The sequence below is a fragment of the Danio aesculapii genome, chromosome 21, assembly GCF_903798145.1.
Source record: "Danio aesculapii chromosome 21, fDanAes4.1, whole genome shotgun sequence".
NCBI lineage: Eukaryota > Metazoa > Chordata > Actinopteri > Cypriniformes > Danionidae > Danio > Danio aesculapii.
The window spans coordinates 33,681,100-33,695,653 of record NC_079455.1 but is presented as its reverse complement, the minus strand read 5'-3'; the positions used below and the strand labels follow the sequence as shown (position 1 = coordinate 33,695,653).

General features: G+C 35.6%; 1 protein-coding gene across 3 annotated transcripts in view; it reads right to left on the bottom strand.

Moving 5' to 3' along the window:
• Window positions 1-6,719, bottom strand: part of cast (calpastatin) — a 69,236-nt gene extending 62,517 nt beyond the window's left edge. For 2 of the 3 annotated variants that reach the window (XM_056446982.1, XM_056446990.1), the window contains exons 1-2: window positions 6,657-6,719; window positions 3,749-3,805 (exon numbers count right to left, since the gene is read on the bottom strand). In XM_056446982.1, the coding sequence (XP_056302957.1) occupies window positions 3,749-3,805; window positions 6,657-6,704 (105 nt within the window). In that variant the 5' untranslated portion in view covers window positions 6,705-6,719. Of the gene's footprint in view, window positions 1-3,748; window positions 3,806-4,411; window positions 4,520-6,656 lie in introns of those variants that run through there. The other variant, XM_056446983.1, reaches the window with a different exon arrangement.
• Window positions 6,720-14,554: the final 7,835 nt, after the last annotated feature.

Below are 14,554 nucleotides of genomic sequence, written 5' to 3'. Positions count from 1 at the left end.
TGTGCGGTGAAACAATATTTCAACTTGTACTGTCTTGCCTTGAAGCAGGGAAAGTCAGGGCGTATGTTTGCACATTCACACGATATAAACCAAAGGTAAAGGTTTATGGTTATTTTATGGTGCACTCGAAAGACGTGCAAATCGACACTAAAATTTCTGAACCAACAAAAGAAACAAAGTGCTGACTTACGACATGCAATGTAGTTAGCAGGGACTACATGTGGTGGCAGAAAGCAATTGTAAAAATGCAAGGGCCAGACATCATGTGCTTTAGTGACTCTCCTGTCAACTAAAACTCGCATACAAGCCAAACAAATCCCTAAAAATACCCCTAATGCGAAAGTGTAGCCAGCAAGAAGTCACACTGCATGAGAAGAAAGCCTTTATACTGAACATATAGATAATAATATTATTAAATATATCATTATAATACTATTTTAAATGTGCAGAGCTAAAAATCAGAGAGCTGCACTTGTGAAACACTGAGATGTCTCAACACGGTGTGCTGGTTTACACCCCAAAGGCTGAGAACAAAGCATGCCTGATCAGTGAGATACAGGCCTGGGTGTGAGCATGTATAATTTTTAACTGACATCTGTTCAATCAGATGTGGACATGCAGAAATGCGTGTTAGACAACTAAAGCCAGCCAATCTACACACTTCAAGAGCAATGTTGTTGAGCCAAGACTCATTTGAAATATATGTTCCTCTGTCTATTTTTTTGTGAAACATAGCATACGTTGCTTTAGGTACATTTCGTTGCACGTTTCAGATTTTAAACATCCACCAGAGGGTGCTGTCTACACTTTTGCAAAACGTAAAATACATTATGTTTTATGTTTCAGATCCACATTCTTCTTTCACATGTCAAATAAAAGGCATGGCTTATCGTACAGATCACCTAGACCAGGTGATTTGTAATAATCAGTGTACAATTGGCTTGAAATTGGAATTGCTAATAAATTTCACAGCTACAAAGAAACAGCAAGTAACAGACTGAAATAAACATACAATTTTGGAGTAGAAAACCTGTAATGCCTTGTAAAGTAATGTATGAACAATTTCCTGTATTTTGTGAGTCTTTGGTGTTCATTTGTTTACAATTATAATACAATTTTAATGCAATTACTAGTTGAATTTATTTACAATTTATATTTTTCTAATTGGATTTTAATATAAAAATATAATCACACTCCTTTAAGCATAAACTAAACAAATCTGCCTATTGAAATCCCAATTTAATAAAGATTTGGTTCTTAATATTTAGGTAATAAGCCAATTTGTAATATACATTATGCAATACAGAACAGCCTTGTGTATCACATTACTAACATTAGGATATATAAAACCTGTCAACTTTCACCACCTGACTGGAAAAGCTGACTAACATTGGTTTCATCACGATGTTGATTGAGAAAGAAGCCTTAAAGGAACCTGATATTACACACTGACATTTCCAGAGTACTATCTAGAAAAACAAAAACACTGACATACAGTAAAGAAAGCAATCAGAGTCAAACAGATGGCAAGATATACTTAAGTAAAACCTAAATTATAAAGTCAGTCGGTTTTTTTTAACCTGAAAACCTCTAATATTATATTATAAATAAATATTATAGAAATAAATATTTATTGACGCAAGTACGTAGTAATTAAAGCTACTTAATATAAAAGTGGGCCAAATACCAGCATATAATTACAGCTTTAATAATATTTGTAATTACATTTCGAATTACACTGTTGACTATTATTTACATCTTAACGCACCCTTAAACCTATTCCTACCACGAAAGCTGACCCTAAACCTACCGTATCCCACCTCAAGAGCACCAGAAGTGTTCTGCAATACATTATGAGCACATGAAGTACATTGTATTTATATTTTGATGGTACATAGTTAACGTCACCTAATATAAAGTGGGACTAAACAGCAGTGAACATGTATGATCATAAATGTTTAAAATGAGAAGAAAGCTAAACTAAAGCATATAATAACAAATAACTTAATACATAAAGGAAAAGGTGTCTCGACCTTTTGCAGAAAAGACATCCTGCGTTTGTGCACACTCACACATTCACACACACATTATTAGAAATATTTTACGAAAACAAAAGCTTGGACACACCCACATACTTTCCTGTGAAACTTCAGAAGCACTTAGACTCAAGCTTTGTGCATATTAACCAACATTAACACCTGAAGGCAGAAGACGACTAATTATCATTGATGATTTAAGCCATTTAAAAATTATAATAAATAAAAATCTCTGAACTGTACATAGTGGATTATCTGGCATGCAGGAAGACAGTCACTTGCAGACACACCTGCCTCACAAAGCAAGTTAAACCAGCTGTGTTATCTTGAAAAACTCTTGCTTTCAAGTTTTCAAAGTTCCCCTTTCAAAACATTTATGCTAGCTAACATTATGCATCATTGTGTTGACGTTGGCAGACATTAGCATTGCCAGGTCTCTGTCACTGTAACTATATATATATATATGGTGTGTGTGTGTGTGTGTATATATATAGTAACAAAATGTCCCTGAGAACATGTCATGACAGTCATTCAAATGCAGCAGCCTTGCAGTGGGACTTACTAGTACTGTCTTACACTTACTTACTAGTAAACAAGTGCATTCATACTATAGTAGGTGAAGAAAATAAATACAATAAATACACTGCAGAATCAGAAAGGAATTTTAAGTATGGCTATTCAAAGTTAATTGAGAATTGTGCTATTAAGGAATGCTGTTTTACATTTTTCGGGCGGTGGATATGCAAACAGGACTGAGCTGAGGTGATAAAACAGTTACGGCTTTGAGAAACTACAGTTTATATCTCTTACAATATGGTAATGCAGTTAAACTGCATGGCTTTGACTGGCATGGATTTTCATAGTCCACTAGATGGTGTCAATGCTCTATGAAGAAGGTAAAGAATGAAAAAATATATTCATTCATTTATTCAATCATTCATTCATTTTCCTTTGGCTTAGTCTCTTTATTCATCAGGGGTATAGCACGCTATAGCACGTCTTTGGACTGTGGGGGAATCTAGAGCACACAGAGGAAACCCAAAGCAACACGGGGAGAAAAAGCAAACGCCACACAAAAATGCCAACTGACCTAGCCAAGACTCCTTGCTGTGAGGCAAATGTGCAAACCACTTAGCCATCATGAAAAATATATTCCTGGTGTAATTAATTATGCAGGTTTCCTAAAGAGGGTCATTACAAAAATAAATTTCATAATCATTTTTCCCTAGTTATTTAAGGCTAACTGATGCTTTATATTATTTAATAACTTTAATTTTGTAAAGTTACACTCACAATGAGCAGTTTCAACTCAGTTATTTCCATTTTAAACAGGAATCAACTTTCCATACCTAGACAGCATTAGAAATCGTATTTTTTTTTAATTTAATTTGGATTTTCAAGAATAACGGGAGCTTATGTCTGAAATCTAAATAAAATTATTCAAAACAAACCAGTCATTTTCCCCTAGTTATTTAAGGCTAACTGATGCTTTATATTATTTAATAACTTTAATTTTGTAGTTACACTTACAATGAGCAATTTTAACTCAGTTATTTCCATTTAAAAACAGAAATTAACTTTCCATACCTAGACAGCATTAGAAATTGTATTTTATAAAAATTAATTCAGATTTTCAAGAATAATGAGAGCTTATGTCTGAAATCTGAATGAATTTATTCAAAACAAACCATTTGGAAATAAAAATCACTCACCATGAACCTTGAAGTCTGAGGAGTATATTCTAGTTTTTGAAATAAAGTGTCTCCATTCTAGAAAGACAAAGAGAGAGAAGTAATTTAACAACCTGAAGAAATTTACAATAAGGGTCTGACATGTCACTACTACACCCAGAATTATGACTAAACACTACAGTAAATGAATACTATATTGTGTCTGCTCTAAACCATAACTGAACATCATTGAGCAAATACTCTATTTCATTTAACTACTTTATTTAACTTGAATTATAGACTGTATAAACTGTTTAGAATGTATATATAAGTATATATATTTAGGGTGACTTATTTTGCATAGTTTCTATGATCCAATTCTGTTTTTTTTCAGCCTGCATTCTTTAAATTCTCTTAGATTTTTTTTCTCTACAATTGCAAACCAACCCAACTATGCATAGCACACCTTTATACTCCAAACAAACGCAATAAAACCTCATTAATTACACTAAATCAGACAACGCCCAACATCTAATATTGTTTCATTTTACTCTTATTATTTTATCACAAAGAAAGTACAAGGATCAAACTAATCATGAAGTGTTTACATTTGTCAAGACCCCGGTTTATCCACTCCTCCTCCTTTATATCGAAAGTTAACAAAGTTTATTGTGCAGCTCTAAAACATGTGGATGATCTACTTACAGTGATCGCCCAATACGCTGCGTACGCCATGGTGCGGTAAGGTTAACGTTAGGAAGTTTGCTAAAGTCCCCCTCGACTCGAGCTCGTCAGCTTCTTTCATTCAACTGAGGTATGCTGCTGTCTTTTTTTCTCAGTTAAAGCCACTCCCGCGAGTGCACATGGGTACCAGGACAGCACCGATAATTACAGCAAATAAATGACCGGGCGGTTTATCTTGAAAGTGTGCTCTTTTGCATTTCATAGCAGTGTGAAAGCGAAGCTCAATTTGCATTGCGCATTTAAAAAAATATGCAGAGGCGCAATTACAGTAAGGACTTACAACACAGGCATTCTTTAGTAGTGATTGCGCAACTATGTGACTATTTAGGTGTGTTTCTCTGTTTCTAAGCAGGTGTACTACTTTAATTGAAACGCAAATATAAGGCTTTTGAAGAGGCATAGCCTATAGGAGATTTATGTGAGAGGCTTCAAAAAGCGTCTGTCCCTTCGCATTGTTATAGTAGGTTACAAAACATTACTTCAGCTGGCCTATTTCATAATTAATGTTAACAAAACGAACAATAGCCTAATTTACTCAAAATACCAAGCCACTGTAGACGTTGTGCACATAATACCTACATTTTGATATCAATATGGATGTAACGCTCTTCCTTGGTGGTTGGTCGGAGGCACACCAAGTAAACTAGCTTTTAAAAACACGATAAAAAAAGTGTTTGACAGAAACCGGAAATGATTGGGAAATTGGTTGAGCAATTAAAGGTGCAGTAGGTGATCTGCCAAAATGCTAACAGGTTAGCATAATATCTTTGAGCATAGCACTTCACTGCCTTTCAAAGCCACGCCTCCTGATATCACAAATGCGCACCTTAAAGCTGACACTAGACAACCCACTACATTAGAACATGTCATTCAACAGTTAAAAATCTTTATAGTACATGAAAATACTACAATTCAGAACAAAAAAACTATTATATCTAGCACGTTTTCAGTTGTATAGCAAGCAAAACTTGTCATAATGTGCAATATTTCATGCATGCAAGGATCGCTGGTCTCACTCTCACGCGCTTTGTCCTAAAGTGACTACTATATGCTTAGTGCTTGGCCGGCGTCGTGCAGGAATTACACTTATTACTGAGCCATGCTTGCATGCGAATATTCAGAGTAGCATGGTAAACAATATAGGAAGCGCATCACAGGTTGTAACTAGGCTTGGGCGGTAAAACGGTAATATGGTATACCGCGGGATCTAAAAATAGCAACGGTATCAGTTTCAAAACCGTTATACCGTCATAGAAACAATGCATTTAAAACAGGAGACAAGCGTTAAATAATAAATATTATATATTTAATGCCTAAAAATGCCTATGCGTGATTGTCATCACAGGACATTGTGGAGGAGAGAGGTGAGGTAAGATGGCGAGTCGCGCACCAAGTGATCTGGTGTCGAAAAAGAACCCAGCAGTTTGGCAGTATTTCCGGTTTCGACCGAACGAGAAGGGAGACGTGGTAAATACGAACTAGAGGTCTGCATTCCCGCTTCTGTACCACGGGAGCCGTGGGACCCCACCAGATTTCTTGCGGTGCTGGGAAAATTTTCCGAATAAAGCGCGGGAGCGGTAGGTAACTCTGGTGTAATTTGAACGGGAGCGGGCGGTCTAACATGTCATGACACGCGCATATCCGCTATGGATATATGAATTTTTACTATGGATATATAAATACAAGAATGTTCGGTAGGCAAGTCAAATTAATTCAATAACTGCTTCAAGTGATTCATATGTGATTAGAAGTAATTAAACGAACAACTCAAATGAAAACAGAACAACTTTGATTCACAAAAGAGAACCGGTTCCTAAAAGAACCAGTAGCTCAAGAATCATTTCACACTTGTGGCATTGTAAGTTTTGAATCACCAAAAAGAGACTGCTAAAAAGAGTCATTCATTTCGAAACTGGACTACTGCGTTTTTTCATTTATTTAAAGTTTTTACAGATGAATAGTTGTACAGGAAAGCACAATGAGTCAAAGAACAATAGTTAGTTGCTGTGAACTGTTTAAGGAATCTGTTTAGAATAAGAAAAATTACTTACCTTAAGTTCAAATTCAAAATAACAATAATAATTTATTCAACATGCATGAATCAGGATGCTATTAGAACGTTTTAAAAAGTAACCTTATGCACAACTGCACGTTAACTTATTTCAACAGCTATCATACAGAATAAACTGCATGAAGAAAAACATACCTCCTTTTTGTTTTTCTTACGACCATGACATCTCTTTTTGTGCGGCATGTCTGAAGAATAAGATCACTGACTTTAAAAACAGCACGCAGCTTTAGCTTCGTTTTCACCAGAAGTGGGCATGTGGCACGGTGTTTGCTCCTCCTGCAGAGTGTAAAAGAGTCAGTCTGTGCCAGAGGCTTTAAGGAGGTTTAAATCAAAGTCTGTTTGCAATTTGCAGAATGTCCCTATAAAATTACTTCAGCTTTGAGGCTATGTTGTGTACCTGTAGTGCATGCATGTTACTTCTCAAACAGCATTTGTTTTCTTGGATCTTTTGTGTTTCTTGAACTACTATATCTGGATGTTTTTTATTAATTTTATTTCTGGATTTGAATGTGTTGCATACAGTATGTTGTTTCTGCTGAAGCAAACAGTGCCACACCTCCTCAAACGCTTCCTTTCTCCCTCCCTGTCTTAAAGCAACAGTCCATTCTATTATCGTCATTTACTCAAAGCTCAGGATGACTCACTTCTGTTTCTTCAACAAAACACAAAGGAGAAATTCTGAGGAATTCTGCATACGCAATGCAATTAAAATTAGGGCACTTATGCAGATTTGCATGAAGCATGAAACTGTTTTCTCAATTTTTTGAAAATGGATACAGCTTAAAATGCATTATTGTCAGTGTGATCACAACCAAAACATTGTGAGTTTGTCCAATTTTCAACCACTTCCAGAGTGTAGAATCTGAAATTTGTAATAACCCTTGTGTAAATCAAATCAAATCAATTCCATATTCTAATCAGTTTCATTTTTTCTATTATTTGTTTTGCACTGATAATTTCAGTTATGGTTATATAATTATTTATGAATCTTAGTTATTCATTTAGGGGCGTCACAGTGGGTAGCACGATCTCCTCACAGTGACAAGGTTGCTGGTTCGAGCCCCAGCTGGATCAGTTGTCATTTCTGTGTGGAGTTTGCATGTTCTCCCTGTGTTCACGCCGGTTTCCTCCGGGTGCTCCGGTTTCCCTCACAGTCCAAAGACATGCGCTATAGGTGAATTGGGTAAGCTAAATTGTTCGTAGTGTATGTGTGTGAATGAGTGTGTATGGGTGTTTCCCAGTGATGGGTTGCAGCTGGAAGGGCATCCGCTGTGTATAACATATGCTGGATAAGTTGGTGGTTCATTCCGCTGTGGTGACCCCAGATTAATAGAGACTAACCGCAAAGAAAATGAATGAATGAATGAGTTATTCATATAGTTATCCATTTATCTGATTAATCTAATTCATTTATGTTTATCATTTATAATATTAATCATTTATTGATTTGATTTCTTTATGTTATATATTTTTACTTGTTCTGCTTTTAGTGCTTTTTCCATTGTTTAGTCTTATTTTGATGATGTTTCATGAAATGTTTCTCTCCACTGATATGAGATATGAGCGTATGTCTTTAATTCAAGGTCTTGTGGCCTGATGTATAATAACATTTGTTATGTTTGTGCTGCTCAGACAAAGAAACCCTGCTCTTTTATTATTATCACTTCTGCTCTTCTCTGGCTTCCTTCCACAGTCGACTCCTATATTGATAGTAGACTGTTCTTTCAGTTGAATACTGGTTAACAGGTTTGGGTATTGGAAACTCTGTTGACTTCTTGTCCAATTACCTGGAGAAACTGACATTTTCTGACAAGATATGGCATCCGGGGCTGGATTTTATTTATCTGGTGTGGAGATTGTGATCTAACAAGAGTTAGTCGAAGGCCCTGTTTCAGGACCTGTTCTGTGTGTTTTGGTTGATTAGTCAACAGGTTTAGGGAGAAACATTCACTTTTACATCTAGTGTTCATTAATTCATTACCCCCCTGATTAACGCTTGCATTCAGCCCTTTTAATAGCGAGAAATAGTTTGCTCTGATCTGTATCTAAAATAATATTAATAATTAAAATAACACATAAAATCATGATACATTTGACCAGCCCTATTGCGGTTCATACCATTATAGGGGTTATCACACCAATCAATCAATCTGAGAATCATTCAACAGTCTGAAACCAGCAGATCTAAAGAACCGATCTAAAGAACAGTGTAAGTGTCTACACCTGGTACCATGCAGTTTTATCAGTCTGATCACAACCAAAACATTGTGAGTTTGTCCACTTTCAACCACTTCCAGAGGTAGTCGAAGGCCCTGTTTACAAGGACATGGTTTTTTTTATTTTTGGTTGATTAGTTGACAGGTTGAGGGAGAAACATTCACTTTTACATTGTGTTCATTAATTCATTACCCCCCTTATTAACGCTTGCCTTCAGTCCTTTAAATAATGAGAAATAGTTTGCTCTGATCTGTATCTAAAATAATAATATAAATAATTACAATAACAGATAAGATCAATTTACATTTGACCACCCCTATTACGGTTCATACCATTATAGGGGTTCTTAGATAATCGCACCAATCAATCAATGTGAGAATCATTCAACAGTCTGAAACCAGTAGATCTAGAGAACCGATTTAGAGAACAGCGTAAGGGTCTACCATGTAGTTTTATCAGTCTGATCACAACCAAAACATTGTGAGTTTGTCCACTTTCAACCACATCTAGAAATAGCCGAAGGCCCTGTTTACATTCTGTCTACATTACATTTTATATTCTGGTGTTTTAATCCATAACATTTGTACATACAGTCTACATTACATTTTGCATTCTTGTGTTTTAATCTGCTACATTTGTCCTCTCTTGACAACTTCTCAATGGGTCTATGGACAGGTGAACTGTATTTATGCCCATTTTTGATCTTTTCATTTAATATTGTGTATCAAACTTGCACAGTTTACATATCAATGCAATGGAAAGTTGTTTTGTTGTTGTTAGTTTCTGCTTTGGGGTTGTGTTAGATTAAATTGAGTTTTTTTGCCTCTGGAAATGGTTGAACATTGAAAAACTCCTTTAAAACACCATTTCCACCTATTTACCATTGTCCATTTCTGAGCACATTAGGAGAAGTGGATATTAAAGGGATAATTCTCCCCAAAATGAAAGATTTTGCCATTTTTGCTCATGCTTCACTTGTTCAAAACCTACTTGAGTTTCTTTCTTCTGTTGAACAGAAAATAATATATTTTGAAAAATGCTGGTAGCTGGCTCTCATAGTACTTATGGAAGTCAATGACTGCCAGCAACCAGCATTTTTCAAAATATCTTCCTTTGTGTTCAACAGAATATGGAAACTCATAAAGCATGTAAACCACATGAGGGAGAAAACCTTTGGTATTAAATCCATTTAATGTCAAGTGACAACAGTACAAAAAGCAGATTTGGTCAGATTGCTTTTGTAGTGTAAATGCTCATGTTTAAATGCATTTCAACTTCCAAAAAGAAAATCAAGGTGTAAACTGGACCCACTGTATATAAGGAACAATTTCGTTTGTAAGAACAGGTTTTCTGTGCTTATCTGTCTGAATTGTTCTGATTATTGCTTTTCTTAGGCACACACAGAAATATCCCCTACTGCATGAAAGAGGCTCTGTGTTTTCCACCAGGAGCAGCAGATATTGCAGGAAATGCTCTTGAAAGATCTCCTGCCAGCATTCTTGAGCTCAAGTTGAAGAGTATACACCCAGAGAAAACTGCTGCTGACTCACACAGGTGGGATGTTTTTCTCTTGTTTTTCACTCTTCAGTTCACTTCCTATGACAAAATGTATGATTAAGCCCAAAGTTTATTTAGTATAAAAGTATAAAAGCAGTTATATGCATTTTTGTTGTTTGACATTTTAAACGCTTGCCTAAAGCAGGATGAATTCTAATGGTTTGTAAATGTTTTTTAAACATTATTCTATTCTATTCGTTTCGTTTCGTTTCGTTTCGTTTCATTTCGTTTAGAACAAAAATGGTCTATCTGTCACAGCTGTCTGCCAGTAAACATTGTGGTGACACTTATTAAGACTCAAAATAACAGGAATCAATATCACTTCTATATTTTTATTAATAATTTATGTAAATAAACGTTAAATAAAAATTATTGACGTAAATAAAAATTCTTTTTCACAGTTACATTTTTGTAGTTCCATCATTTACATCAAAGCTACTGCTGTCAGATTACAGTGAAGAGTATTTTTACTTCAATGACCATGGTTATGAATTTTATTCAGAGTTTTGTATTCTGTTTTATTTTATTGACTGCCGTTTTATCAAAAGTGTAATAATAACTATAACTAAAAGATTATTCATTCATTCATTTTCTTTTCGGCTTAGTCCCTTTATTAATCTGGGGTCGCCACAGCGTAATGAACCGCCAACTTATCCAGCTTTTGTTTTATGCAGCAAATGCCCTTCCGGCTGCAACCCATCACTGGGAAACACATACACACTTATTCACACACACATACTCTACGGACAATTTAGCCTACCCAATTCACCTGTACCGCATGTCTTTGGACTGTGGGGGAAACTGGAGCACCCGGAGGAAACCCACGTGAACGTAGGGGAAACATGCAAACTCCACACAGAAACGCCAATTGACCCAGCCAAGGCTCGAACCAGCGACCTACTTGCTGCGAGGCGACAGCACTACCTACTGTGCTACTGCGTCGCCCATAACTAAAAGATGGTTGCAAGAATTTGTCACTAGATAACTTTGTTTCAGTAATGCCAAAATAGAAATTAAGATTAAAATAAATGATAAAAACATTAGATAAAAATAAATATTGACGCACATTAATTGTATAAAGGAAACAGAAAAAATAAATAATAGTTTGATTAAATATATTCGTTTCACGCAATAAAATGGGCTTGCATGAATGAATACAAGCTATACAGATGCCTTTTAAATTTTAGAGTGGGGTCTATCACACTAGGAAGACCAAATTAATTAGGAATACATGCCATCTATAATATTTCATTCAATACACTTCATTGAGCATATATTAAACACAAACTGTAGACATCACTTTTTTTGGAAGGACACAATATACTGTATAACTGCATGTTAACTATGTTTATTATCGTCCAACCTACGCAGCTTCTTAGCTTTTCTTGGTCTGTAATGTAGTAATAACATGCACCTTTTTGTAAAGCTGCTTTTGAAGGATAATTACTGTGAAAAACGCCACACAAATAAACTTGAAATAAATTGAATGTTAATTCCAAATGTATGCCACAAAATGAACACTTTACCATGCAATTCCAGCAGGTGGCACACTTTCCATGCGGTTTAGTTTTTTAAAATATATATTTTGCGTTATTGTCTTAAGGAAATTCGTTTTCAATTAAATTTTTATACTTTCATTAATTGAATAAAAAATGTAATAATAATAATAAATACTAATGCAAAAACATATAAATAAAAATGTCTAAATTCATACAGCCTTTTTATATTTATACCTAATTCAGACACTACTGTTTAAGAAAATATTATTATAAATAATAACTAAATAAGATATATTTTTTTCTTTCTGTAGAGATCATTTCTACAAAGAGACCATTAAACCATCTGTCTCTCGATTTAGCGTTGTTTGCATGAGGCAGGCTGTGTCGTCATAAAGTAATGGCCACTTCTGCCACCTTTTTTATTTACATCCTCCCTGTATTGGTTTTCATTTCCCAGCAGTCTATAATGTAATCAGCCAGGAAGGCAGCGTTAGTGACTCATTCCTCACATAAAACCCTCAAGTGAAGCCCATCCGCAATACTGAGATCTGCATTAAAGTAAGCGTCCATGAAGCCCTCGTGTTTGCAGGAAACCTCTGAGCGCTCGATAATTACAGACGCCGTGTGACACCGATAACATTTAGACACACAAAAGGCAATAACGACCAACGCTTTGCCATTTGGATGAGTGTTTGTCTTTATCTGTGTGTGTGGATGAAGGTTCTCCACCTCTGATAAGACAGAAGGGACACAATGGTTTATAAAAAGCTTCAATTCATTCAGTTCTCAAGGCACCACTGTAGCATCTATTGACCTCTAGTTCATGAAATCAGCTGTTTGTTGTGTGTCCACGCCTGTGGCTGGTTTTATTGATTTACTAAAAACCAATTAAATGGACATGTATATAATCTTGTTGGGCATTTCTTTATCAGACACATTTATATGACTTAAAGGCAAACCTCAAACTTTTATGAGTTTCAAATTTCTGTTCAACACAAAGGAAGATACTTTGAAGAATGTTGGCTACTGAGATTCTTAGTAGGAAAAACTAATACTATGGAAGTTTATGGTTTGCAGAAAAACTCTAACTTCAAATTTTAGGGGCGAATCTATCACTTTAAATGTCTTCTCAATTAATAAATTACTTTTTATTAGACAAAAACAATTGAAGTCCCTGTGAAATAATATTGACCGCTCATATTTTTATAGAAAACTTGCAGTATATATTGCAAATAATTAATCTGTGCACATACAGTATGTTCAAATTTATCCACATATATTTATCCAGCTTTAAATTTTTTCAAATTAATTTCTTCCACCACTGGAACACATAAACGTGCATATGTGTGTCATTTATGTATGATATTTCTATTTTAAAACATATATTTTTAAATGTGATACTATAATAACTCTATAATTGTAACAAGTTGGTTTGACAACAGAGGTGAGGAACCAAATGCAGCTTTAATTTGGAATGGTCATACCAGCCGATTCGAATGTTATCACTCGATTGTATAGGCGATATTAGTGGTTATCAGCTGATAGATATGGGCCAGTAGGGCCCATCTGCATTGTTATCGTCCATCCACATGGTTAATCAGCTGTAGATCACATATGGCTGTGGCCAGAAGTTAACGAGAATTATTTATATTATTTATTAAATGTCCCATTAGATTGATTTTATTAACGTCTACCTCTACCCCAACCATCACAGTAATGTCAAAACAGATCTGTAGTCTATAAGTGTAGCTGATTCACCATGTGGATGGATGATGACAGCCTTCTGAGCCTACCAGTAGGCGCAGAAGCCCCCTACTGGTCCATATCTATTAGCTGATAACCACTTATAACGCCCATTCAGTCAAATAATAACATTCAAAGTGGTTGGTAATTGGTCATACAGGCAAGGTCAAAACAGGAACAGACAGGAGCATGAAGGTAATCTAGTCATAAGTCAAAATCACGAAAGGCAAAAACAAGGAAATGCTTCATAGTGCTCACTTATGCTGCAGTCACATTAGAGTTTGAGCATGCAGAATTCTGTAGTACGGCGCTGCGAAAAGGGATGGGATTAAACCATATGATTAAACATTTTAAAAGCGAGCGATTGCTCCATATTTAACATTTTTGCACAGAGAGGTCATGTTTTGATCTTCTGTTGGTCTCACGCAGTCACGTGATGCGATTTTGAGGTCAGAGTTCACCAAACTTGAACTTTGCAATGCAGCAATCTGAAACTTGTCGCATGAGCTTGCATTTCTTATCTGTTGCATTCGTGTGCATATGAATGGAAGTCTATGGGACGAAAGGTCCAGTGTGACCGCGTCCTTACAGTTTGCAAGACTTAGCCAAGCGTATGTCAAAGTGAGTTACATAGTCCTAGTCATTAGTCCTTACAAGCATCAGCTGTGTGTAATCAGGGAGAGAACTGGAACTGGTGTGTGTGTGGTTGATGATGGGATCTGTAGTTCATACCTGCGGAACATGTGTAGTAGAATGAATGAATAATAGTGTTTCCTGGCAATCTGCACAGGTTAGATCGCTGGTAATCATAACAACAACAATAATAATAATAATAATAATATGAATTTGTTGATGTATCTGTTTTCGAGTATCTGCTGTATTTTAAAGGGACAGCAGAAACAAAGGTTGTCAAATTAAAGGGATATTTCACCACAAATGAAAACTGGCTCAATATTTACTCTCCAAAAGCTGAAAACCTGTAACCCATGACTTCCATTGTAGCAAAAACAAATACTA